The following is a 27,470-nucleotide window of genomic DNA, read 5'->3' as shown; positions in this document are numbered from 1 at the left end:
GTGGTATCCTCACTCTGGAGTTATATTAAATGGACTAAGGTCACTACAGTTCAAGTACAATACTTTGCCTCATGGAGTCATTATCAGAGCTTTTAAAGACATAACAGCCTCCACCACCCTCTCAGGCAATGCATTCCAGATCCTAACCACTCGCTGTGCAAAAACGTTTTTTGTCATCTCGCCTTTGGTTCTTTTGCCAATCATCTTAAATCTGTGTCCTCTGGTTCTCTACCCTTCCACCAATGGGAACAGTTTCTCTCTATCGACTCTGTCCACACCCCTCATGATGGGGAAATAAATAACAGTGCAGCATATCTTTAAGGACATTTCGTATTAAAGGGTTTGATTAGACCCATTCGTCTGGCCATCATTTTAGATGTTTATATACATGCCAGTGACTAAAAAATACTTTAATGAAAAATAATCAAATAGTCACAAATGGAACGGTTTCCACATGTGTACCCAATGCAAAGCTACTCAGCAATCATCTCCATGTGTTTTGTTGCATTTTTGCTCTCTCTTGTCTGCATTTCATTATTAAATACTATTTTTTCATCTGTGTTGGCCCAAAGTTAGTGAAAAATTAGTCAAAACATTCCCTCTGGAAACCATATTATAGCCACTCGCGATGGGATTTTGCAATATGTTGTGCAATATCATTAACGCTAAATATGTTTCTGTGAAATGCAGGTGTTGCAAACTGATTAAAATAGTGGGGGGGGGGGGAATTATTTCATTAGTGTGTTAAGTATTCATATGCTAATATCGCACAGCTTAATTTCTACAAAAAAAATCAGCATAATTCTGCAAGATTTAGACACATTTCCATTTATTTCCCTCTCCTCTACATTTAGTAATCAGAGACTACAAAAAATCTTTGGTTGTGAAATTATGCTGCGCAAACCAACATAGGAGCCCTTAGTGCATTTGAAGCTCCTCTTGCCGTTATCTTAACCACTTATTTTAACCTGCTAAGATAAGAATTTTGAACAAAAGCATCAAGAGTTCCAATGTTATCACCTCATGGCATAATTTCAGGACCTCTGTTACTACCAAAACAGTACCAAGGAGCAAAAACAGTGTGTGGAAGGTTCTGTGGTTAGAAACAATGTCATGAATCGTAACCTTCGAAGGGCAATTCTCATACAAGCTGTTGTGTATGTATAATATATGTATATACCCTTATAATATATGTATATACCCTGTACACTCAATGTACAGTTACATAAGATCACTGAATGTATCTTCACACTCGGCCCTCGGGGATTTGAGTACAGGGGCAGGGAGGTGTTGCTACAGTTGTACAGGGCCTTGGTGAGGCCACACCTGGAGTATTGTGTACAGTTTTGGTCTCCTAACTTGAGGAAGGACATTCTTGCTATTGAGGGAGTGCAGCGAAGATTCACCAGACTGATTCCCGGGATGGTGGGACTGACCTATCAAGAAAGACTGGATCAACTGGGCTTGTATTCACTGGAGTTCAGAAGAATGAGAGGGGACCTCATAGAAACGTTTAAAATTCTGACGGGTTTAGACAGGTTAGATGCAGGAAGAATGTTCCCAATGTTGGGGAAGTCCAGAACCAGGGGTCACAGTCTAAAGATAAGGGGTAAGCCATTTAGGACCGAGATGAGGAGAAACTTCTTCACCCAGAGAGTGGTGAACCTGTGGAATTCTCTACCACAGAAAGTAGTTGAAGCCAATTCACTAAATATATTCAAAAGGGAGTTAGATGAAGTCCTTACTACTCGGGGGATCAAGGGGTATGGCGAGAAAGCAGGAAGGGGGTACTGAAGTTTCATGTTCAGCCATGAACTCATTGAATGGCGGTGCAGGCTAGAAGGGCTGAATGGCCTGCTCCTGCACCTATTTTCTATGTTTCTATGTTTCTATGTTTCTATACACTATGCCTGTACCACCAGAGGGTGCAACTGGTTGAGATCTAAGGGTCACTTGCACACTGCAGGTAACCAAGTATAAAAGGGAGCTCACCTTACTGTACCCTCATTCAGGAGCTGCAATAAATGGACTAAGGTCACAACAGTTCAAGTGCAATACCTTACCTCGTGGAGCCATTACTAGAGTACTTACAGACACAATAACTGGCGACGAGATTACAAATTTCCACGCGAAAAATGGCTAACCTTGGCAACTTTCAACAATTTGCTGATTGGGAAGATTGGGATGCCTTTGTGGAAAGGCTTGAACACATTTTCATTGTGAATGACCTGGCGGGAGATGACCCGACCTCGCTGTCTGATAAGCACGGAGCTATCCTGCTCAGCAGTTGTGGGCCCACCGTCTATGGCCTTGTCAGGGACCTGCTAGCCCCAGAGAAGATGCCAACCAAAACGTACGCGGAGCTCGTAACAATGATACAGGAACAGCTCAAGCCTAAAGAGAGCATCCTCACAGCCAGACACCGGTTCTACACACACTGGCAGCCCGAAGGCCAAGAAATCGCAAAATATGCTGCAGACCTGAGATGATTGGCTGCAACGTGTGATTTTGGCGACCACCTCACCGAAGCACTGAGGGACATCTTTGTTATTAGAATTGGCCACGAGGGCCTCCTCCACAAGTTGTTCTCTGCGGACACCACGGTCACCCTGCAGAAGGCAATCAACGTCAGCCAGGCATTCATGGCCTCAGCCAGCGATTCCAAGAGGATGATGACTCACCCCCAGGATTCTAACTCGGCAAGTACCTTGAACCGACTGGCACCCTATAGAGGCAAGAATGCTGCCCCAAGTCCCGCAACCCTGAGTCCGCCACATGGGACCAAGTGGCCAGCCCGGTGCTGGCGCTGTGGAGGAAATCATAGGGCCCACCAGTGCCGATACAGAGACTATACTTGCAAAGGTTGTAATACTAAAGGCCATCTCCAGTGAATGTATAAAAGAAATTTTACTCACCGAGTCGCTGAAGAGTTGGCCGATCACCATGGCTCCAACGCTGATGAAGACGAAGAGAGAGTCCAGGAGGCAGCTCAGCTCCAGGAAGAGGTGTACGGAGTGTTTACTTGCTCCACCGAGAGTTCTCCGTTGAAAATGGAAGTCTAAATCAATGGTGTTCCAGTCTCGATGGAGATCGACACAGGGGCGAGCCAATCGCTGATGAATCAGGCGGCCTTCGAGAAATTCTGGGACAATCCCGCCGAACGACCTAAAATGCTCCTGATCCAGGTGAAGCTGCCCTACCTCTCTGGCCACCAGGGCCAGTACCAGGAACAAGAGGCTAGCCCTCCTGACAAACGACACCATCCCAGTTGTTGGCAGCGTGGATGTCCAGGTGTCCTACGGCGGCGCGATGCACAAGCTACCTTTGTGGATCGTTGCTGGTGGTGGTCCAATGCTGCTAGGAAGAAGATGGATGAAACAAATCCAAATCTGTTGGAGCTCGGAAAGCCTCCAGGCCCTGGCGATCGACGTCCTATGGGCCCCAAATTTGGATCCATCACAGCACCTGAAGATCCTACCGTTCAACTCGGCTGCGCGGCTATGACACAGACCGCATTGTCCAACGGCGAGATGATCCAACCCAAACGACCAGACCTCAGCTTCCAGGCGCCAGTGGCAGGACTCCGAAGGAAGAAGATCGGCGCAGAAGGTAAATTCCTGGCTTCAGTGGCAGAACCTGTGGAGAAAAGGATCACCGCAGCCTTCCTCGTGGAGAGAGAGAAGATGGCGCCCGTACCAAGAGGTGAAGCACCTGAAATCAAGATGGCCACGACCAGACCACGAGGGGCAGCGTTGAGGGAGCAACACGTGATGTCGAGCAGCGAACCGGATTGGGGTAAAGATTGCAAGGCCCTCTTAAAGGAGACCGGCAATCCAGCACAATTAAAGGGACAGTTCCACTCTTTGTACAGTGATGCCGGTGATACTAATGTAAAAGATGTAATTAACAAATGCAAGTATCTAAATGTACCGTTGAACAGTGATGCCGGTAGGATACATGGAAAAGATGTAATTGACAAATGCGAATTTGTAAGGACAACTAACAATGTTGAATTGGGTTCTTGCGGTCGGAGCCAATGTATCATAAATGTAAATGATGAAATAATATGTGATGCCGGGTTCTACATGTACGCCGACAAAACCAAGGGCAATCTCCCGTGGGAAGCACCCAGGTCCAGCGGGCTACCCGATCATGTAGTCTGCGCCTCCGGGACCAATGTGATGCCCTAGGGAGTGTGGCCACACACAGAGGGTCCATACCCACTGCAGGGCCGGCGATCAGCAGACAGCATAGGCACCACCACTGGCACCCTGCCCCAGATCGGCCCTACCTTTCTGACCACCAGGGCCAGTATCAGGAGCAAGAGGCTGGCACCCTCCAGCCCACCTGACGGGACCTAGGATAACCAGGCTCCCACCACCACTGAAGGGCAGCAGGGAGACCCTGCAGCCCTCAAAGGAAGACAGGGAGGTCACACATTCCTTTGGCTCTGCCCACCACTAGGCAACGGCAAAGGCCCTGAGACTTAGCCAGGTGAGTGATCCGAGCCCATCCAGCTGGCAGGGGGCGCAGCGCCGCCATCAGACAACCTGGACACAGTCCGGTTACTCTGGAACTAGCGTCCTCACCCACCTGCACCTACACCCCAGGGGCAAGACTGTAATACCACGTATGTACCTTACCTGTAATATGTACTTGTTCCACTACTGCTAAACCCAAACAGTGATGTAACTAATCCTATTTTTTATTCTCTGTACATGTATGCAAATGCAGATGTTGAGCCACACATATGGTCTATGTATGTGGGGGGGGGGGGGGAAATGGATGTATGTAGCCATGGACACATATGGATCACACCCAGAACCCACTCAACCCCCACTGCAACCTCCAACCATCTACTTCTGACCATTTCCCAATGTCGTGGCAATAAGGACTTGGGGGTCTACCGGTAGAGCGCCATTCCCAAGCACAGACAAGGTGCAAGGGCTTTGGGCACTCAAGTCGAGGGCCAGAGCACACATTGCAAAGGCAAGACTTAGGGGGGAGTGATGTTGTGTATGTATAATATATGTATATACCCTGTACACTCAATGTACAGTTTACATCAGGCCACTGAATGTATCTTCATACTGTATACACTATGCCTGTACCACCAGAGGGTGCAACTGGTGGAGACCTAGGGGTCACCTGCACACTTCAGGTAACCAAGTATAAAAGGGAGCTCACCTTACTGTATCCTCATTCAGGAGCTGCAATAAATGGACTAAGGTCACAACAGTTCAAGTGCAATACCTTACCTTGTGGAGTCATTACGAGAGTGCTTACAGACACAATACAAGCTATCAGATGTGCAATTGCTTGTTTGTTGATCTGGTGCTGTGGAATCTGCCTGTCAGCATAACCGAGACAGATTCTACAACACTGGCACTCAAAAGGATTACTGACGCACTTCTGCTTCAAATAGCTCTTTAACAGAAAGAGGACGTAAAACTCCAACCCTGCACCCAAAGACCAGATTCGTATTTTGCACCAACTCTGGTGTCTTTTATCATGTGTAAGATGCATAGAGAGTGATTCTCTTTTTGCATTGGTTTTCTTACCGTTTGCAAGGTGGTTTATTTGTCTAATGTGGAAGATTTCCAATGCTATCCCAAAGATGAAAGTCATGTTACAGGCGGTGGGCATTATTGATTCAATTATGCCACTTTATGGATCTGAGGGCATATTAGTTGTTGGCAAAATTTTTTTAACAGTACTAATTCACTATAGTGTATATTTTATGTTGAAGTATTTCTTCTATACCATCTGATACATGAATTCTACATTCATACAAATCTACATTAAAAATATGTTTATTATACATAAAGGAAATCAGCAGTGCAATACTAAGGTAACACCCTCGAGGCATATTAACTTTGCCTATCAATCTAGATTTCTGCCCCTCCTGTTCATGTATCTCCAAGTCTCAGTCCTTCTAATTCCAAACTTCAAATCAAACTCTTTTGTTAAAATTTTTCACAAATTTCCCAAAATTTCAAGGGCGTTAATAAAACTGTTGCTGGCTGATGAGAAACGTGACCCCTCATAGATACACTCACTAAATATTCACGGGGAGGTGGGGAGAGAGCGGGGAGATGAGTTCCGCAGGGGAAACCCAGAAATAAGAGACTCCTGGATGTCCTGCTGAAATTAATAGCGGGACCTAATTCAAGTGTTTTCACCAGGTTTCCTGTCCAACAGCCAGCCTGATTGACAGGCTACCTGCCTGTCGGATGGGGAAGCCTGTGGCACAAGGCCGCAGCCAGGGTGTAGAGAGGAGGGAGGGAGAGATTGTGGGGAGGGGGAGATTGCGGGGAGGGGCTGATCGTGGGTAGGGGGAGATGGTGGATAGGGAGGAGAGCGTGGAAATTAGGGGAGAGTGTGGAGGTGGGGGAGATCAGAGGGGATAGTCGTAGATTGTGGGGTATGTTGGGGTAGATCGGGGGGAGTCAGATATTGCAGTGGTGTCGGGGGGGGAGATGGGGCGGGGATCGGGGAGATCGGGGGAGTCGAAAATCATGAGAGGGAGCGGAGGGAGTGGCTGATCACAGGGAGTGAAGCAGGTAAGCTTGTTGGGCCTGGAGGAAACAGTCATGCTCCTCCTGGCCCACTAGTAGTGCTGTAAATGCACTTATGGATCCTCGCTTCTTTTTGCCTGCAGGGTTTCCTGGGGCCCGGGAAATCTGTCCGCCATGGATTAAAAATAAAAAGCCTGTTAAAGCAGAGGCACGCAGCGTCCTTAAAACATTTTACCGACCGAGAACGGATTGTCGTCCGCCTGCCGCCCCTCCACCCATCCCCCCATCCCGCGCCCCCCCCGCTCCTCCCCCATCCCAGGTCTGGTTTGAGATTTTTAAAATGTTTACTTCTCACCCGCACTCTACTCACCCTTTCTTGAGGGTTAAAATGACCCCCTTTGTGTTTCCAAACAATGAGCAAGGGTTCCTCATAAGAGAAATTATGGAGAGTGGCTTAGCTATTTTGTCAAATGTGGTCTACTGATAGTTAGCATTGAAAGGTCATTCCTACAAGTGAGCTGGAATTTGCTGTATGAGAGCTGAAATGAATGTGTGTTGGTTCCTATTCCCACAGATATGCCAATCCCCAATGAGCCACTGAATCAGGATCTTCTGACGTAAGGAATGCCTACCCCTGGCTCCATTCTCCTGTCCCCATTTGCCTTGTAAGGGACAGTTGGATGTGTCTCCACTTACAGGACAAAATGGAAACTTCTGAAAATAGTGGAAGACCAGCAGAACCCCCAAGAATTTTCAGCACCTGTATTTCTGGCGGTTAGTAATATCAGCAGTAAGATAGAGGTAAGAAGAAGAAACTGCAAATACTGGAAACTGAAATAAAAATCAAAAATACTGAAAAAACACTGCAGATCTATCAGCCCTTGAGAAATTAGAGGATGGCCTAATGATACAGATATAGACCCTTTGTTAGAATTTTACAGTATCTGAAATAAATACTATAAGAAGGGAACATTACTGGTACACAGTATCAGTTGAAAGTATTACACTGTGATGTCTCCAAGGGACTCGTTATTTGTTTAAGTAACGCACAATAATATATATATATATATATATTTGTTGGAGCTGGTATACCAGCATGCCCCAAGCCAAAGGGATCTCTGTTAGTATGGGATTGCTTAATGAAACTATCAAATAAGAAGCCTGCTATATTAATATTTCTAAGGTTGGATGTACTTTATATCAGTTAGAAACAGCTGAAATCACACTGGCATCATCGTCTGGCGTCAACAGCCTAGCAGCCTCTCCAAATCAGCAAAGAATATCCACTTTGAACTAAATCAGTGCTGAGAATTAACTACTGGAAGCTAGCTCAGCATTATATACAGTGCTTGATATATGTAATATAACTGTACAATATACAGTGATGGTATATAGTAACATACAATGCACAGTGGATGTTTTGTAATTCTGTGTCATATGCAGTGTACAGTATATGTTGTGTGATTCTGAAATATATACAATGCGTGGTGCATGTGTAATATTGTGCAATTTCCAGTGTACATATGCAGTGTACAGTATATGTTGTGTAATTTTGTATAATTATACAGTGGTATATATTGTCTGATTCTGTATAACATACAATGCAAGCCATATGTTCTGCAGTCCTGTATAATATGCACTGTACATTATATATTTTGCAGCTCTGTACATTAATACAGTTCAAACTTCTGAGATTTGGAAAGAGAAAATTTCATGATCAAAATCTTTCATTAAAAAATAATTAGACAATCTTATTAATTTGTTAAGAAGAAAGCAGATGAGCTGTATATCATTTTTTTCATGATCATATTACAGACATATAAAAGAACTATTGTCATGAGTGTTAGATAATTTGAGTCATATGCAAATAAATGAAAAGGACAGATTTATTAGAAGCTTTCATGTGAAAATGGTTCTTTAAAGATGGAGAAAGAGAGGTAAAAGGTTAAGGACCACAGAGGAGCACACCACTAACTTGGTGAAGGATAGGAAGAAGATGTCAGAGAATAGTAGTTAGGTGATGTCAAGCTTAGGTTTTCAAATCATATAGATAAAGAAAGAGTTTGCATTTATATAGTGCCTTTCAGATCCTCAGGACATCATAAAGCACTTTATAGTTGTAAGATTTAGGATCACAGGTCACACACAGATACCCAAAGGGTCATAGGAGTTATAAGGCATTTTATTAAGGGAACAATAATTCAAATATAGTCAAACACAACACACAATCAGGATAGAAATAGTAGACATCATTGTCATCATAGGCAGTCCCTCGGAATCGAGAAAGACTTGCTTCCACTCTTAGAATGAGTCCATAGGTGGCTGAACAGTCCAATACGAGAGCCACAGTCCCTGCCACAGGTGGGACAGACAGTCGTTGAGGGTAAGGGAGGGAGCGACAGGTTTGCCACATGTTCCTTCCGCTGTCTGCACTTGATTTCTGCATGCACTTGGCGATGAGACTCGAGGTGCTCAGCGTCCTCCCGGATGCTCTTCCTCCACTCAGGGCGGTCTTTGGCCAGGGACTCCCAGGTATCGGTGGGGATGCCGCACTTTATCAATGAAGTAGACATATGACCGTGACCAGTAGCTGTTATTAGTTTCGATCAGACAAACGGCTGGTGGCATGAACCGTTCTTATCTTTGTCATCTGCCCTGAAACGCCTTCTGGGTCTTTCTTGTATTCTCTTTTTAGGGGTGAGCCTGGTGTAGGATATTGGCAGGACCATTTAACCTATGATATGTCAAGTTCTTTGTCTCAACTCTTGGGTGAAACCCTCCTTTTCACATCCTCCCAAGGTTGGAGTCAGATATGCCATTCTTGGCCTTCAGACGGTTGGAGCTGCCTGGTATCAGTTATTTATGTTCACGCTGTTCAAGTTGCTTTAGCTATTGTACCATGGAATGAAACCTTCAATTCTAACACCAGTCTGAAGAGACTTTCTGGTCTCAAGTTATTTCTTCCAATTCACGATTTCTTACATAGCCAATGAACAATCTCAACCGAAAGCTGGCACCTCCAATAGTGTCGCACTCCCTCAAGTTAGATTTTGTGTTAAAGGTTCAAGGGGGGGCTTGAACCCACAACCTTCCAACTCAGAGGGGAGAGTGCTACCCATTGAGCCAAGCCTGACTCTTGGTAGAAGGAAGAAAAGACTGAAGGAGGTAAGACGTTTTGAATTATTGCCCAGAAATGAGCTAATGTAGGATATGGCTTGCTGAGTCTAAATAAAACAGCGCTAAATAATTATATTTCATTGTAACACCTTTTTCTTTTGGATGGAAGTATTTTTGTTTAAGCTGTACGTACTTATCATTGTGGGTTTATGCTTGAAAGGTCTATTGAACTCCAGAGTGAGAGCAAGTTGAATTAACACACAGAAGTGATGCTGAAGCATTGCTGGGCAATTAATGGTAATTTAACTCCCACACATCATCGGACACAGAGGGTTCTAGAACAGGCTGTGATCCAATCCGCTAGGTTACCAGGCGGTGAAATTAAAATCTACTCCAGTAACTCATTTGTAAGCATTACTACTTTAACAGAAATACTGCACACAATTGTTCCTTAAATTCCTGTCACATTTTTCTCAGCTTTTCCCAAAGGCACTAACTCTTGCTGGCGAATATCTCCGTGGGTCTCTGCACTCCAGAATCTCGACAAGTAGCCATATTTTATGTGTGAATATCAGCAGAATATTTCACCTCCTAGCCAAGCCCAATCCTGACCTCATCTGCTGTCCACAAATACACACTTTCAATTACCATTACTAGATAGTGATGACATTATTACTAACTCAGTATCTGACCAGGCATTGAAACTTTGAATTTCTGGTCTGTAGGAGCAACAGCCTCACACTCTCCAGTCCAATTACCAGCATGAGCCATTAGAGGAGCCTTCAATGACGAATTTTTACAACATGTCTGGCAAGGGATTCTGGCTCCTCCTTTTAAATGTATAGAATTCTCTTATTGCTCCACACGATCAATTTCTTCCTGACCTCCGCTGCTCTTTGCTGCCAAATGAAATATACAGCTTAATGTCCGATTTCCAGTTGTAACTTAGGCATCCGGCTTCAACTTCTTATCAATACTTTCAGAACAAGGGCACAGAACCTGGGAGCAATCAGATCTGCCTGTCCAGACTCCTACCACTCACTAATAAGGAAGAAAAATATGGTGCTTTTCGCAAGCTATCACCTCATGTTTTTAAAAATTCCCTTGACAGACAATCATTCTTGTGGTCAGCGAGCTTTATATCAAGATTACTTCAAAAGAAATTTCACTGGTTCAAGTACTGCTTGTAATTATTACCAGCATTCCTTTGCCATAAAGCTGTTGTTGTTCACTGTGTCTAGCTTCGCTTTTTGTTCTTCAAGAAAACAACTTTGAAATGAAAGCAAAGAAAAACTAAACATAACACAATGTGCAAACAATAAATCATTTACAAACTACAAGGGAATGCTGCTGTACAAAAAAAAAACTGTATTGCATGCTCTGAATTTTTTGTCAACATGTATCTGACCCCCAAAGGAATGCTTGCTACTTCTAATGAAACCAAAATAGCTTGGGTGATTTTTTTTTTATTGCATTACGCACACTCCCCTGAGGCTCTTCCAGCTGACCCAGATCATTATGTATGCTGAAATCAAAACAGAAATGTTGGAAATACATAGCAGATCCATCAGCGTCTGAAAAGAGAAAAAAAGGTCAGGCTAATGTTTTGGGTGTAGTTAGATGAAGAGTTCTGACGAAGACTAAGCACTCAGAACATTAGCCTGTCTTTTATCCCTTTCAGCCACTGATCAACATGTGTTTTTCAAGTTTTTTATGTTTTTAGTTCAGATTTGTGGCATTTGCAACTTACTATGTTAGTTTATGCATTGTTAGGCATGAATGGAGTGTAATTGACTTACCATATTTATAGACTCTTAATGTGATGGTAAGGTTCTTCTGTAGATGGTGCAGCTTGTTGTTTAGTGAAATAGTGTAATTCCCTGCATTATTTTCTGATACATCCATTATTTTCAATGCATATCGGTCTTGGATATAACAAGTCTGATTCGGTGTAATGAGTTTTCCATTGTTATACCTGTTACGTAAAACTACAGATTAGATGAACATCTTGGTGTATTTTATCCCAATTGCCACATTTAATCTTTAATGTTTACTCTTTAAATGTCATCTACTTAATCGGCTCAGTTGGTAGCATTCATACTTCTGAATCAGAGGTTCATGCCCCAAGACCTGACCTCTTAATTTATGCTGACAATCCAGTGCAATACTGAGGGAGTGCTGCATTGTCAATCAGTGCCATTCTTCAGATGAGATGTTACATTGATGGTTTTCTGATGGTTCATGTGAATGTTAATGATCCAATAGTACTATTTAAAGAACAACAGAGAGTTCTTTTAAAGTCCTGACCAACATTCTTTGTCACCAGATACAAATGAACTGATTATTGATCACATTGGTATTTGTGGGATTCTATTGTGCACAACATGGCTGCTACATTTGTCTACTGATAGCAGCCATTGCACTTCAAAGTAATTCATTGTATAATGAAATGTTTTGAGGTGATTCTAAAATGTATGATAAGGCACCATGGCATTACTTTCCTTTCTTCATTTTCATCTTCAAGTGAAACAAAAGCTACTGGTACAGGGATAATTCATTTGCTGTGGAGTGTTGCTGCAGTTAAAGTCTTAACACTACTTGTTCCCCTCCTCTCATGCACACCAACCCATGTTCGGGCAACTCTCACTAAAGGTTATCAAAAAGAAAATGCTGAAAATCAGTCAAATATGATATTAAGTCTACTAACCAACAAGAGCCCAGACTCAAATCCAGGCTTGTGCTGAGTGAATTGCTGTCTGCTAGTCCAATGCTGAGATGAAATATTAGGACCCACAGTTCCTGTTCCTGTGAGCTTAGATTATGGCTTGGAGTTTCCGCTCGGTTATGCTGGTTCTTTTGGAGCAATTTTGCAAAATCGGCCTAACCGGTGCAAAGAAATTGCGGAACTTTAAACACAAATTGCGTTTAGTGCAAATTGAATTTCCGCCATCTTTTGCACTAGTTTTAAAAACGTGTAGAAGCAGGCCCCACCCACAAAACTGGCCACATCCCCAGGGCAAATTAATCACCATTGGGCGTTTCCGCTCATTGCACTCGTTTGCAGAAATTAAGCTGGATCTTTCGGGTGCAAGGACACTAATAGGTATGTTTTGAAAGGTTTACAATTAAATTTTTAAAAAATGACTAAGGAACTGACTACTGCACCCCAATCTAACTAGATAATAGTTTTGTATATTGTTTAAGTAATTTTCAGCAATTTAAAATGGGGTTACTCGTAGGCGGTGGAATGACACTGTGATTTACCCTTCACCTTTATCCCCCGATATGGAAATAAGAATGCTACCAACTGAGCCAAGCTGACACACAACTTTAAGAATTATTTCATACTGGCACTTGACTGTTTTTCTTACAACTCTTACAATTCATTGTCTGGAAAATAAATTAAATATTTCATGAAAATTCTTGGAATTAACCTTGTTTTAGTAAATGGCAGCAGGAGAGGATACATTGAGTTATGATAACCACGATTACTAATTCATTCCTTAAAGGAACTTCTCAAGTATGACTTTTTTTTTTGTTATATTAACTGGTACTGTGGTTATTTTTGGTTTTCAAAGCTATTGTGCTTAGTCTCTGGAGTCTACTTATAGTCAGGAAACTGACTTTCAAATGGCAATTTCCTTATGCCGGCTTTAGCTAAAGTGTTCGTCTCATTGATCTAGGGTGGTTGTGGGCATAACCATTCCTTGCAACAGTAATAACTTTTTGCTTGCAAAATTACACGACATAGAAGTAGTGAAATCATGCTGTAGCATATTTTCATGTTATCTCGTACAAAACAGGGCCTGCCTCTATGTATAAAATGTTCTAAAAGCACTGCAGTCCTGACATTGGATGGGGACTGCTCCACCAGTGTACATGCGGCAATGTGGAACCCCCATCAGGCTGACAGCGTCACCATCCCATACTTCAAAGGCTGTTTCTTTTCATGACCGGAGTGGGTGCTTTGTGCCTGCAAAGGGGCTTCACTGACGCCCACCCCAATCGTCGGTGGATAGCAGAGTGGCACAAAAAACAATCTGACAGTAGGATACTAAGGGGGTATATTCCGTTGTGCCCCGTTTGGGGGCGGTGACACTCTCGAGGAGCCCGATTTTGCGACAGGCACAGAAGTCTCTCTTCTCGCGAGAAATTGGGGTTACTGCCCCGAAAGGAAATGAAGCACAAAAATAACGTGCTCAACTTCCTTTCTGGGGCGTTAGTGGAGCGAACGTGTTGGGAGCGGGGTGCAGCGCTACACACTGGGACGTGTAGCACTGCCGCCGAGGAGGGGCTCTTCCCTTAATTAAAGAGAAGGTCCCAAGTTGCAAACTCTGCATTGATGCAAGGGGCTTCCCTGGACCACTGGGGAGCGGGTTTGCCTTGCCAACAGCCCAGCACTCAAGCAGACTGAACGCGGCATGGACCCGACGTCCAACGGGGCACAGGACAAAATTGGCATAATTGTTTTTTCAAAGGCCCACTTCTCCCCTTTAATTTGCACCCCATGAGCAGCTGGCTGCCCGGTTCACGTCCCCCGAAGCTGTCGTTGGCATCGGCAGGCGCAGCTTCAGGGGGCGTTACCCAATTTAGGATCTGGGGCGCTAACGGGACGCTCCACACGGTGATGACCTCGTCATTGCTGGCGCAGCAGAGTGCAGTGCTAAGGGTTACTGCTGCCTCTAAACCACCACGAAATTTAACGGGAGTCGTTAGCGGCGCCTCGCCCAGGTGAAAAGTCACCCAGGGGGCGCTAACAGGAGGCACAAACAAACCGAATTTCTAGGCCTAAGGCTGGGGATTGGCTGATAAAACTAATAATATACGTGGACATTTTGCTTCTAAGGGAGCGATTTGGAGGCAGTTCAAAGGTAATGGACCCTGCAAATTGATTCTTCTCTACTGTTGGAGCTTCTGATGCCTTTTTCCGCCTCTCAGTGAGCTGCACACTCTCAGCTGGCATTAAATCTGCTGAATCCTTATAACGGTAAATTGGGAAGAATTTCTTGAGGGGGTGGGTGCAAGGGCAGATTTTAAAAGGACAATACAAATGAGAGGCAGAAACCTGATTTAAGCAGGTTGCATCTCAAATTCCCAGCCTGTTCGGGCGGAAATAACCCTTTCTGCCCTCTTGGCCCTAGGAGTTTTGGGACCTGCTCCCTTAACTGTCAAAAGGAGTGGAAAAATTTGCCAAGATTCCCATTCCTAATTGGTATCCAGTGATCCCCGATGGAATGCGCCATGTGTGTTGATGTTTAGTGATGACACGATTGGGCTCAGCTGTAGTACTTTCCACAGTTGAATAGCCTGCTGACAATCACTGTCAAGTCCCACACACAAGAAATTTGAGTGGGGTGACTTGCCCCAGGGCTCTGGGCACCTGTAGAAACAGATCCCATCATGAGTCAACACCTTTAGGAGAGGAATGGAAAAAATTGAAAAAAAGATCAATCACTGCTTCCATTATAACAGAATACTTGACAGAAAGACTATGAAGTGGCGTGCTGGCTTCAGTAGCAGGGTTGCTTGACTCTCAATCAGATGTTCCTGGTTTACAGTTTCAGGCTGCTTCAGTTGAGTGAGTTTCAACAGTTCTCAGCCTCAGCACACTAGATGGGGAGCCACATGTTAATGGTTCATTGTATATGGGAGAGGCAGTGATGGCAATACTGGCAGAATGCACTATTTGAATTGCACGTACCATTTCCCAATTACAAAACTACTCTGATAAGATGCCTGTGCTGCAAGACTACCATCAACTCTGCTTAACAAAGTCACATGGGAAAAGGGATTGTTTGCCCATAGGTGAGAAAATCAGAGGAAAAAGATACGTTAAAAAAAGTAGGTTGTGAACATTCAGTAAAAATCAGCTATTATTTTGGCCAGGCATTTTGTAACAATGATCAGAGATTTTGATAGTAATTGGCAATGTGGTTAAAAGCTGTAATTTGTCTATAATTGGGATGATGATAGGTCTGGAAGAATTTCCTTCACCAGTGGTCTAATCACTACCCTTCTAGTTTGAAACTTGATAGGCCAGTTCGTTTTTGACCAGGCTGTCAGATCTCTAAAAGATCTGTTTTATTAAAGGTCGGTTTTTGCAGGACATGGAACCATTAGCGAGCATGTCAACAATTTTGATGAATTTTCATCAACAAAGCGAATCTCAGGACTCAAGCATTGATCCTACCACCCTAAACCTATCTCACATTTAGGTTTGGCAAAAAATGGCAACCCTGCCTGACAGACATTGGATAAGAAAGTACATGATAAGTTGAACAACTTAGCAATCACCTCCTTGAGTTTCTATGTGATTTCCCTGATCTCCCAGTGCAATTTTGGCAAAAAACCATAGAGAAGTGACCGTTTTTATCCAGAAGTTCTGCCAATCTCCTGCTGGAAAAATTCCAGGTTCACTTGCCAAGGTTCAACCTCTTTTTGTTCCTTCAAGGCCGGTTTTGCGTCTTTTCCACTAAATTCCACGATTACCGTTCAGGGTAGGGTAGTTAAGGCAGAGTTGAGGCTGCTGCTCTGATGACTGTGGGGAGATTATGAGGTCGAAATTGCCCCTTTCTATAAGAGGCAGCCACGGGTTGATAAGCATTCACCACTCGGTTAGCGGGGAGGGACTGACATTTTACAAATTGCTATCATGGATTTTCCCGGCAGAGAACGTCTCCATGCCGCCGGTGTTGCTGCCCCGTTGACCCCTTACTGACCGCCAGTGACCCGCTTTCTGTCCCGCGTGGGAAATTGCCCCGTGGGAAATTGTCCCGTGGCAGCGGATCAGCCGCCGCTTAGTGCCCCCAACAGCTTTCCCTGATGGGAAGCTTCTTATGGCTCGGCAGCGTGTTCGCCCTTAAAGGGGAAGGTGCACTGCCGCGGCCGCCATTTTATTTTAATTGTTGGCCGACTGCCAGGTCGGCCAGACAAATGTAGCCACGGGTTTGGTTAGGTGCCGGACTGCTGGCCCAGCCGAAACCCTCCCTGGTGGTCCTGTGTTTGTCACTAAAGTGGCTGAAGAGTTCACAGCGGCCCTCCCCATTAACTGAAGAGGAGGGACGTTGTGACAGGTCAGCATGACATGGTACGTCCGTGTCGTGCTGATGTCATCAGTGACGCGCTAATGTTATCAGCGCGGCACCGATGACTCGGAGTGGCGGCCTTTCCAACCTGCCTGCACTTCTGTCCCGCTGCTGACCCCACATTCACCCCACTACAAAAAAAAACAAAGAGCTGAATTCCCCCGGATTGTACGCCCCATGCATTGAGGTGGACAGAACACTTAAAAAATAGACGGTGTGCCCTGTTTGGGGCAGAGGGCAAGTTCGGCCCCTGTGGGTTTCTATGGAAGGATTAGCTTGATGTGCTCAAAGGGCTCACTCACCTTTGCGATCTTTGTGAATGACACCTCAGTTAACTGCCATAAAAGGAGGGGGTCATTGGTGAATGGGTGAATAATGGGACTGGTCTGACATGCCGTTTTACTTGGGTTTTCTTGGTTCTTCTGCCAAGGTTATGACAGACAAGTTGGAGAAAACCCTGTGGAAATTTACCCCGAGGGTGTCTTTACTTTCTGGTTATTTGTTTAGATTATCAAATTAATGACTAGATTTTCGATCCATTCAGAGTTAATGGGCAGAAAATTTAATCCAGAATTCCCAGCGTGTGAAGATAACACTCACAATTTTTTCTATTTTAAAAATGAGATGTTCTTTAAAACAATGTTAAAAGAAAAACAAAAGAAAGACTTGCATTTATATACTGCCTTTCACGACCACTGGATGTCTCAAAGTGCTTTACAGCCAATGAAGTACATTTGAAATGTAGTCACTGTTGTAATGTGGGTACAGTGACTACACTCCAAAAGTACTTCATGTTGGCAACCAAATTCCTTTGGGGTGTCCTGAGCTGAAACCCTGACTGCCATTGGTATTCTGATGTAAAGTAGATTCTAAGAGCCTCGTGGATAGCAAATTCTAGCAGATACTGGACATCTAGGTAACAGATATTTATTCTGCTGGATCAAGAACCCAAAGTCTGTGAAAAACCGGTTAAAAATGCTCAATTGCATTTTAGCTGGTTTAAGCCCTGTATCTTCTGAATATTTTTGAACATTATCAGGAGTATGGATAATCAAGATCAAGTATGGTTAATTGAGACTTTGGATAATTGTAATTGGTATAAGTGTAGCTCCCAAAAGATCATCAATACTATACTTAGTGTTTTTGAGGCTTTAACCTTACATGTTGCAATATTATTACATTTTGCTGTGTCTAACTTACCTACTTTGATTTGATACAGGTTGGGTTGCCACCTTTGGCCAAGTCCAAAATCAGATGGGGCAGAGCAATGGTGAACTCACGTTTTAAATTCTGAGTATTGCTTTCTAATGATGCAAATTCAAAACAAGTCCTAATAGACTCAATAATTAATGCATCCACATCATCAGATACAGAACAATGTGAAAAACAGACTTTCATTTTAAAAACAGAATTTTGTTGGTATCCCGTTTACTTCTTGGAAATGTCTTGACATTCCATTTAAAAACTATACTGTCTGATACAGCACCAGATAGGTAACAAGCTGAAACTCATTTAGGTTGTTAAGTTTGAAAATAAAACATTGGTTTTGTGGGTAAATGTACCAATTGGTGTGGTACTAAGCCATACAGATTAGGAGCTTCACAAGTTCAATCTCTGACTTGTGCTCAATTAGCTGATCTCAGACAGGGGACTGGTAAATGGCTACATATGGCCTCAGCAATCTGGGCTAGGAAGGTGAAAAATCATCATGTTTCAGCTTTTAATTGCTGTCCAGTGATTCCACCTGGAAAGTACATGTCCAGAGAGTAGGCTGGGGAGAGTATTGCCTCACACTATTATCCTTTTGTGAATATCCTGTTGACACATGCTATCTAGACTTATACATCAAGAATAGGCATTTGGAAAAAGGTACCACAGCATTGCCTGTGGAACCATATTCCAATATGTCATCACCTTCAGGAAAAGATGAAAGAAAATTGGTAAAGTAAAAAAGGAAGATTCTTAAATCAATACATTCATTAAAAAGTGGAATTTGTGGAAGAATCAGAAGGATGAACTTTACCAGGACACTTCCGGAGGCGGGAATGCCTTGACTTTCACAGCTAGTTTCACGTGCCTTTGTCCAGCATATACGTCCAAAGGGGTGCTTTTTTTAAACTCTGCTTTAATAAAAGGTTTATCTGCAATTGGAAGACAAATAAAAACCAGTGAGGCAGTATAATATCATGCTGAACAGCTGAAGTTTAGACTGAGTGAAACCAGTTGTACTGTGGATACTGTGGGGGAGAATTGACACCATTACTCCAGGGTTTCTGCTGAGGTTATAACGGACAATTGGACAACCCTCACAGAAATTCCAGGTGTTTCCATTTAGCTTCACAGTAATTTGAAAATGTTCAACATTTGTCTTGTTTTCAGGTACGTACTTTAAAGTAGCTTTGATGTACATTCCTAAAAGTGTAGTGAGGAAAGGAATTTTGACCAACTCCACTGTGATTGTTTTCATCTTATGTATAACATGTCAGCAGTGATGGTAATGTGCAGCTGTCAAACCAACAGAAAGTTATACACATCTTTTGTTTTCTTCAGCTGCACAATTGCAAGCTTGAAGAGCACTCTAACGAATGCTACAACACAGGATCTACATCCTCAATTCATGACATGGTGGGCTGCAAGGACAGTTGCTAAGTACAGGCCAAGTACTTCTGCACAGGAAGAAAATATAGTGCAGACCGAAAAGTTCTGATAGGCGTTCCTTGCTTTCTCTTCCTGGACATCAAGAGAAGGTGAGTGAACAGCACTGAACTCTGGTTCTGATAATATCCCATAATCTGTTTTGGAACCTAGGAGGCACATGGAACAAATCTGGAAGGATCAGATGTTAAGGGGGAACTGGGTCACAAGTGATTCCCGAACTGTATTATGAGTAGCACCATGTCCAATGCTCACAAAGTTAATGGTTGTAACTATTGGAAAATTGAATACTTCCTATTTTAGGCAGCCAGTAGCAGTGTCAAGTACTACCAGATCAGTGTTATGCTGTAATTTACAGTCTCTTTCCCTCGGCCACTTCAGTGACCTGATTTGGTGGAAGGGAAAGGGGGTGAGTTCCAAAGCAGTTCCATTCATTTCAGAGGGAACTAGCACTTTGGACTGGTCTGAAGTCATCTGATCCAATATTGTTTAATTCTGGAAAGTTCACTACTATCTGAGTATACAGTAATACCCAGTCTGTAGAGGAGCTTTCATCCTGGGCTTGAAGGAGCTCTAGGTCAGTTCCGAAGCTGCTCTGAATGATAGCCCACATTACGATAAATGGAACTGCTTCAGCATGCTGGTATAACTGACAGAGCAGAAGTGAATCTGACATGTGGATAGATGTGGCCCCCAACTGATAAGGCAAATTTAAGTTACATATTCCAGGTAACAAATACATATAATACCATATTTTCCACAGACCTTGGGTAAACCACTTTGAACAGAAGGCATCTTCCCTAGAATTTACTTTCCATTTAATAAATATTATCTATTGTAATGGATCTGCAATGATGCTGCTCATAGGTAGTTTAGAGGAGGACATGCTGGCGTCCATGCTGAGGCCTGGAGTCTTGGGTTGCCCCTTTACTATAAAAAATTAAATGTGACCAGTCCCCATATCCACCCATTGGCTCGACCTCGGACACATCTTTGACATTTGGCTGGAGCATGAGCACTATTTGCCAGCTAAAGTAGAAGCTGGAGGAAAGAATGGAACAGGGATTGAGGCCCAAGTTGTAGCAGAGTTGGAGCAGGATCCTTTTCCTGTGTAGTGTCAAATGAGAGTGGGAAAGTTGCTTTCAAGACCGAGATCGCTAGATTTTTATTAGGTAAAGTCATCAAGGGATATGGAGCTAAGGCGGGTAAGTTGAGGTACAGATCAGCCATGATCTAGTTGAATGGCAGAGTAGACTCGAGAGGCTGAATGGCCTACTCCTGTTACCATGTTCCAATGAAAATCCTGGACATTCGGTGAGCCTGGCGGCAGTAACGTGTAGGATATAGGTTGGGCAAAGACATTCATGGAGTTCAGGTTAGAGCACAGGCTGGAGTCCATGGTGCGGCCTGGAGTCTTGGGTTGCCCCTTTACTATAAAAAATTAAATGCGGCCAGTCCCCATATCCACCCATTGGCTGGACCTTGGACACATCTTTGACTTCATTGATTGACAGTGCTGCCAATGAGCAATGGTGTAAAATGTGATTAATCAACAATCAACCAATTGCTACTTGGAAAGTTACTCTACAGACCCAAACAAGTGTACTTAACATATTTACATCAATTGAACTTCAATTAGCAACAAAGTAATTTGAAAAATGTTGATTTCAAGGATTTTACATAAATAAAATAGTTTCATTGTTCCTGGAATTTATTTGGAATTTACTCATATTGCAAAGCCAGGCTTAGAGTTCCACTATTTTGAATTTTGATGATTTCTAATTGAAAGCCTGAACATATATTGTAAGTAACCACTGGAGTCCCCAAGGATCTATCTCTCATCTATATGCTGCCCCTCGGCAACATTATCCGTAAACATAACGTCATGTCCCACATATATGCTGACGACACTGAGCTCTACCTCACCACCACCTCTCTCGACCACTCCACTGTCTCTGATTTGTCACATTGCTTGTCTGACTGGATGAGCAAAAACTTCCTTCAGCTCACTATTGGGAAGACCGAAGCCATTGTCTTTGGTTCCCGCTACAAACCCTGTTTCCTAGCCACTGGCTTCATCCCTTTCCCTAACATTTGTCTGAGGTTGAACCAGACTGTTTGCAACCTTGGTGTCATATTGATCCTGAAATGAGCTTCCGACCACATGTCCATGCCATAACTAAGACTGCCTCTTTCCATCTCCGTAACCCCACCTGACTCCACCCCACCTCATCCGCTGCTGAAACCCTCATCCATTCCTTTGTTACCTCTAGATCTAGCTCATCCAAAACTCTGCTGCCTGTATCCTAACTCACACCAAATCCCGTTCATCCATCACCCCTGTGCTCACTGACCTACATTGGCTCCTGGTCTGGCAATGACTCAATTTTAAAATGCTCATCCTTGTTTTCAAATCCCTTCTGGGCCTCCCCACTCCCTATCGCTGGAGCCTCTTCCAGCCCTATAACCCTTCGAGAGCTCTGCGCTCCTCCAATTCAGGCCTCTTATGCATCCCCGATTTTAATTGGTCCACCATTGGCAACCATGCCTTTAGCTGCCTAGGCCCTAAACTCTGGAATTCCCTCCTTAAACCTCTCTGCCTCTCTACTTCTCTCTCCTTCTTTAAAATGCTCCTTAAAACCTACCTCTTTGTCCAAGCTTTTGGTCAACTGTCCTAATATCTCCTTATGTAGCTTGGTGTCAAATGTCTGTCTGGAAATTGTTCCTGTGAAGCACCTTGGGACAAAGGCACTATATAAAAGTAAATTGTTGTTGTTTTATTGTCTCCAATATTAAGTACCAAATCGAGATGAAGTAATTGAAAACAATATGAATTCGTAAAACAAATAGACAAGCTGCCTAGAGGCTTTAGAAGATGCGAGCAATTCATCATTCCCCAAAGCTGAGTGGGAGTGGAAAATGGGTTTACTTTGCTTATTACATAACCAGTCATCAGGACAGGCCAAGAAATACCTGATTGTGATGTGGATTGTCTCACTGCTCCCCTGTGAATTCCATTACAAGTCATGTAAATTAAATGTAATTAAATGGCTTACAATAGCTTACCAATGACAGTAACTCTAGTCTTGTTTTGCGATATATTTTTATTTAATACTTTGCATATGTAGGTTCCCTTGTCACTTAGCTGAATGTCCTTCAGAGTTAGAACACTGTCAAATATAAGTGTGTTTGTCCCTGGTCTCTTAGTAACTGTCCAGTTAGCCTGCAAATAAATAAAAAGAATTATGCATTGTACTCCCATTACCCAATACACAACAGCTCCTAAGCCAGTGTCAGCCAATGGTTCATTTGGTCACACCCTTGTCTCTGCATTAGTAGGTGTGGGTTCAAGTCCCACTCTGGAGACTCCAGCACAAAATCTAGACTGACACTCTAGTGCATTACTGAGGGAGTGCTGCACTGTCAGAGGTGTCGTCTTTTAGATGAGAAGTTAAACCGAGGTCCCATCTGCTCTCTCAGGTGGATGTAAAAAATCCCATGGCACTAGTTGAAGAAGAGCAGGGGAGTTATCCCTGGTGTCCTGGCCAATATTTATCCCTCAATCACTGAATCAACATCATTAAAAAAACAGATGATCTGGTCAGTATCACATTGCTGCTTGTGGGAGCTTGCTGAGCACAAATTGGCTGCCGCGTTTCCTACATTACTAGTGACGACACTTCAAAAGCACTTCATTGGCTGTAAAGAGCTTTGGGATGTCCAGTGGTTGTGAAAGGCGCTATATAAATGCAAGGTGTTCTTTCTTTCCACTGGAACATTGCCTTTAAAAGGACTCATTTAACACATTGCTATGGCTCCCTCCCTGTGCCATTTATTGAGCACAGAAGCATCAGCAAATATTTTACATTTTATTTGTATTAAGCTGTATTTACTTCTTTGCAATTTTCTCTCATTTCCTAAAGATGCCACCTCATGTTGGACTACAGCTCGATACAAATGAGGTCACATTGCTTCATTTCATCCCCATCTTCACATAAACCTAAAGGGTGAATTTCCATGGGGATTCTCTCCTGATCCACCGCAATAAATTCGCCGGAAGTTCGGTGGAATCTGTGTTAATGTATGCAAATGGATTGTGTGCCAATGTTACTGTGGTGGAACGGGAGGAGTCCCAAGTATATTAACCCCAATCGTATTCTGTAAGATGATATGTAAGATGATAATGACATATAGGTCCCTGCTTGCATTTTACCTCATGCTATTGTCTGTTATAGTCACGAGACTTTAGCGAAGGCATAATCCTTTTATAATAAACGTGTTAATACACATTGCTAAATGAAAGTTATGAAACCTGCAAGTAATGAAACACAAAAAGTACATGGAACAGAAAAAGTTAGCATGCAGGTACAGCAAGTAATTAGGAATGCAAATGGAATGTTGGCCTTTAGTGCAAGGGGGATGGAGTATAAAAGTAGGAAAATCTTGCTGCAACTGTACAAGGTACTGGGTGAGACCGCATCTAGAGTACTGCATACAGTTTTGGTCTCCTTATTTAAGGAGGGATATACTTGCATTGGAGGCAGTTCAGAGAAGGTTCACTAAGTTGATTCTTGAGATGAAGGGGTTGTCTTATGAGGAAAGGTTGAGCAGGTTGGGCCTATACTCATTGGAGTTCAGAAAAATGAGAGGTGATCTAATTGACACAAATAAGATTCTGAGGAGTCTTGACAGGATAGATACTGAGAGGATGTTTCCCCTCATAGGGAAATCTAGAACTAGATCGCATAATTTCAGAGTAAGGGGATGCCCATTTAAGACGGCGATGAGGAGGAATTTCTCCTCTCAGAGGGTCATGAATCTTTGGAATTCTCTACCCCAGAGAGCTGTCTAAGCTGAGTCATTGAATATATTAAAGACTGAGATAGACAGATTCTTGAACTATAGGGGAGTCAAGGGTTATGGGGAACAGGCAGGAAAATAGAGTTGCGGCCAAGATCAGATCAGCCATAATGGCGGAGCAGGCTCAAGGGGCTGTACGGCCTACTCCTGCTTCTATTTCTTATGTTCTTATGTTCTTACAGAAGGGAAGTCAGCTCTTGGTCCTTTATGGTCTGTTAAGCTTATCAGCACTGACTGTAGTAACATGTCGGAAAGACTTCTGTTAAAAAGTCTGAATGGAATTTTGTGCTGGTATAAGGTTTTCAGATTACATGGAATTGAAAGATTTATCCTAGCCAGAGATTACTACTTCAAAATGACATAAATCAGAACTTACTGTTTTGCCAGGATACTCCCAGACGAATTTCGGTCTGCCATTCCAAGCCATCTGCACTGTGCACTTGATATACAGTGTATCCCCAGACAGCACCTTGATTCTTGCACTGGTATTAAGCTGTAAATGTTTCACCCCCTCAACTGAGGATAAAAGGTAAAATATCATGTATCAAAATGAGCAACGCTATGCAATGCTAAAAAAGCACAATAATCAAGCACGTATTTTGGAGCAATACTCTAACTCATTTACAGCTTGGCTTGAGTACTTTCATCCAGTGGCTTGGCTACTTGGCTTTCTTATGTATACAGTTTCTCAATTCAATCTAGCTTATCACAGACGTTAACATGAAGTGTGACTAGCACTTTCTTTGTTAGATATATGACTGGTTGAGGGTCTGACTTTAATCATGTGCTCTGCTCTTCTGCATCCCAATTCCTCAAGCACTTGGCCTTGGATTTTATTGCTTTCAGGGGTTAGAACACAAATGCCAAATGAGTAAAGTGGCATTTTCCACCTTAAGCTGTGGTGGCAAATTAACCCATCAAGTTCCAGTTGTAATGCTGCAAGTAATCTAGTTTAACAAACTGGAAGCGAGATAGTGGACTTTTTTATTAGGAGAACTTTTGTAATCACCAAGTTGAAGAATATAAGTTAAGAGGCATGAGATACTTTTCCATGTGTTCCAAGCAATGTCAGGATGAGGCACGTTCAAGTGGAATTATAGCTAGGCTTTGGTGCAAAATAATGTTCCCTCCACTCTGCCTCAACAATGTGCTTTTACTCCAACCTTAGAAGAGCTTTTTCTACTGCCAGTGCAGCATTTCCTTTATTCTAGTACAGAATCTCTTTGAAGAGCTGTAAACTACCCTCCTTCCCGCTGGGCTCCAATTATTGTGTGGCTATCTTGGTGAAAGTTAATTTAATGGCCAAGACTAATAGTGCGAACAGCACCAAGGTTCAGAAGACTGGAAGAGAAAATGATGTAAATGATTAATTCATGGGAAGTTTGCATTTTAAAAGTATGTAGATTGTGAGGATGAAGGCAAGATTGAAGGAGATAGGGAGATTCATTAGGCTGAACCTTAACTCTCAAAAATGGGTGGGTTGGGGTGGTATCAGAGGTTAAAATGCAAAAAATCTACAACAGGAGCCAAATCCGCCTCGAATTTGCCCACTTCCAGTTTTAACGAAGGCGGGGCAAGGGACGTACGACCGGTCCACTTGCAGGAAGTGGGTTGGTCATTTAAATATTATAATGAGTCTGCCTGATTTAATTGTAACATACCTTCTATTTTTAACCATAGACAGCTGGGTTTTCCAGGCCTTGGGAAACTCGACAGCTTAAAGGAGGTAAGAAGGGCTGAATCCATGAGGTAAGTGCCTTTACATCATCAATTGTGCACCAGGAGAAGCAGGAGTGTTTCCTCCAGGCCCAACAAGCTACCCAGTAAACCCCACCCCTCCCACCCTTGTGATCTGTCTGCTTCCCGTCCCCACCATTGGACCCCCGCCAACCACCATCAGACCCCCCAACCACCATTGGACCCACCACCCCGCACAATTGGGACCCTGCAGGAGTGGGTCAAACCCCATCCCTGTAATTGAGACACCTGCAATCAGAAACCCTGCCATGATCCAGACCCCTCCCCCACTCCCACCCACCCCCCCCCCCCCCAGTGACCCAGACCTGACCCCCCGCAATCAGGACCCTCCATGATTTCTTTCACTCCCCCAATACTGCTCTTGTAGGCTTCAGCTCTGTGAAGTAGGCTTCCTGCCTGAAAGGCCTCAGTTGTCAATCAGGCTGCCTGTGGGTGGGAAGCCCTCAGAAAAATATTTAAAGCAGACCTGCAGTTAAATTCTGCAGGACACTTAGGAAAAACATTCTTCTGGGTTTCCCGACCACACAATAGCCTCCCGCTCCCTCCCTCACCAGGCTAAAATCCAGGCCTCGAGGTGTTGCTCATTAGATTAGTAGGAAGCACAACAATTTTGATTTAAACACATCGATGAAGTGGGGAGGAGAATGTGCTTTGAAGTAAATACATCAAAATAAAATAAAATAGTAAGGGAAAATTTTAACACATCCCCAATCAGCAGGAAAGGAGCTGGAGAGCAGTTAAAATGCAACAGCTCCATTTCCCGGTTTGTTCCCACCGATTCCCGATTGAATGCCTTTGATTTTGGCAGTGGATGAGGCTCCCTCTGGAGTCTGTGACATATATTGGATGCCAACGGCATTTTAACCCTGTCCCACCAGGTAACGCTGTCGGGAAGCCAGTGCGCCCCACTAATGTAAGTTCCAAAACATTCCTTCGTGGAGCAGCCACTAGACCTCCTCCCAAACTTACTTTGCTGTGAGCAGCCCTTCTCTTGGTGCCAGCGGGTGGCCTCCGGGACACTCGAGCTTTGTTCCCCTCCCAACTGGCCAGCTGCTGTTTTCTACCCAAAACGGGCGAGTAGCTAACCAGTCGCATTTAAATGAGGCTCAGCTATTAAAATCAACCAGACCTGCCTCAAAGACTCCCACGCAGGATAACTGTCGCCTCTCGCTGGCTTCCTGCGGGAAGTCGAAATTAGCTCGATAAATTCAGAAGGAACGAAAGTACTCACCTTCTATGAGCATCAAATAGTGAGACCGGAACGTCTGATTACCGACCACAGTTCTACATTCCAGCATGTGATAGCGGATATGTTCAGTGTTTCGAATAATAAAACCTTGCTTAGGATCCCATGTGTCATTTGCCCCATCAATTTTAAATAAGGTGTGTCCCTGGAAAAGGCAGAAATTATCATCTGTTACAATGAAGCCCATAATAAACAATATCTCTCAAAGGTTATACTGAGATATCCAGTGTA

At 43.5% G+C, this 27,470-nt stretch overlaps 1 protein-coding gene across 1 annotated transcript in view; it reads right to left on the bottom strand.

The window, feature by feature from the left end:
* Positions 1-27,470, bottom strand: part of kdrl (kinase insert domain receptor like) — a 262,118-nt gene that overhangs the window by 121,964 nt on the left and 112,684 nt on the right. The window contains exons 5-9 of the mRNA XM_070882714.1: positions 27,225-27,384; positions 24,612-24,751; positions 22,442-22,598; positions 18,744-18,861; positions 11,435-11,610 (exon numbers count right to left, since the gene is read on the bottom strand). Coding sequence (XP_070738815.1) covers positions 11,435-11,610; positions 18,744-18,861; positions 22,442-22,598; positions 24,612-24,751; positions 27,225-27,384 — 751 coding nt within the window. The remainder of the gene's footprint in view (positions 1-11,434; positions 11,611-18,743; positions 18,862-22,441; positions 22,599-24,611; positions 24,752-27,224; positions 27,385-27,470) is intronic.

This window comes from Pristiophorus japonicus, chromosome 6 (assembly GCF_044704955.1).
Source record: "Pristiophorus japonicus isolate sPriJap1 chromosome 6, sPriJap1.hap1, whole genome shotgun sequence".
In the NCBI taxonomy this organism is placed as follows: Eukaryota; Metazoa; Chordata; class Chondrichthyes; family Pristiophoridae; genus Pristiophorus; species Pristiophorus japonicus.
The sequence above is the reverse complement of the archived record's forward strand: the minus strand, read 5'-3'. Positions and strand labels throughout refer to the sequence as shown.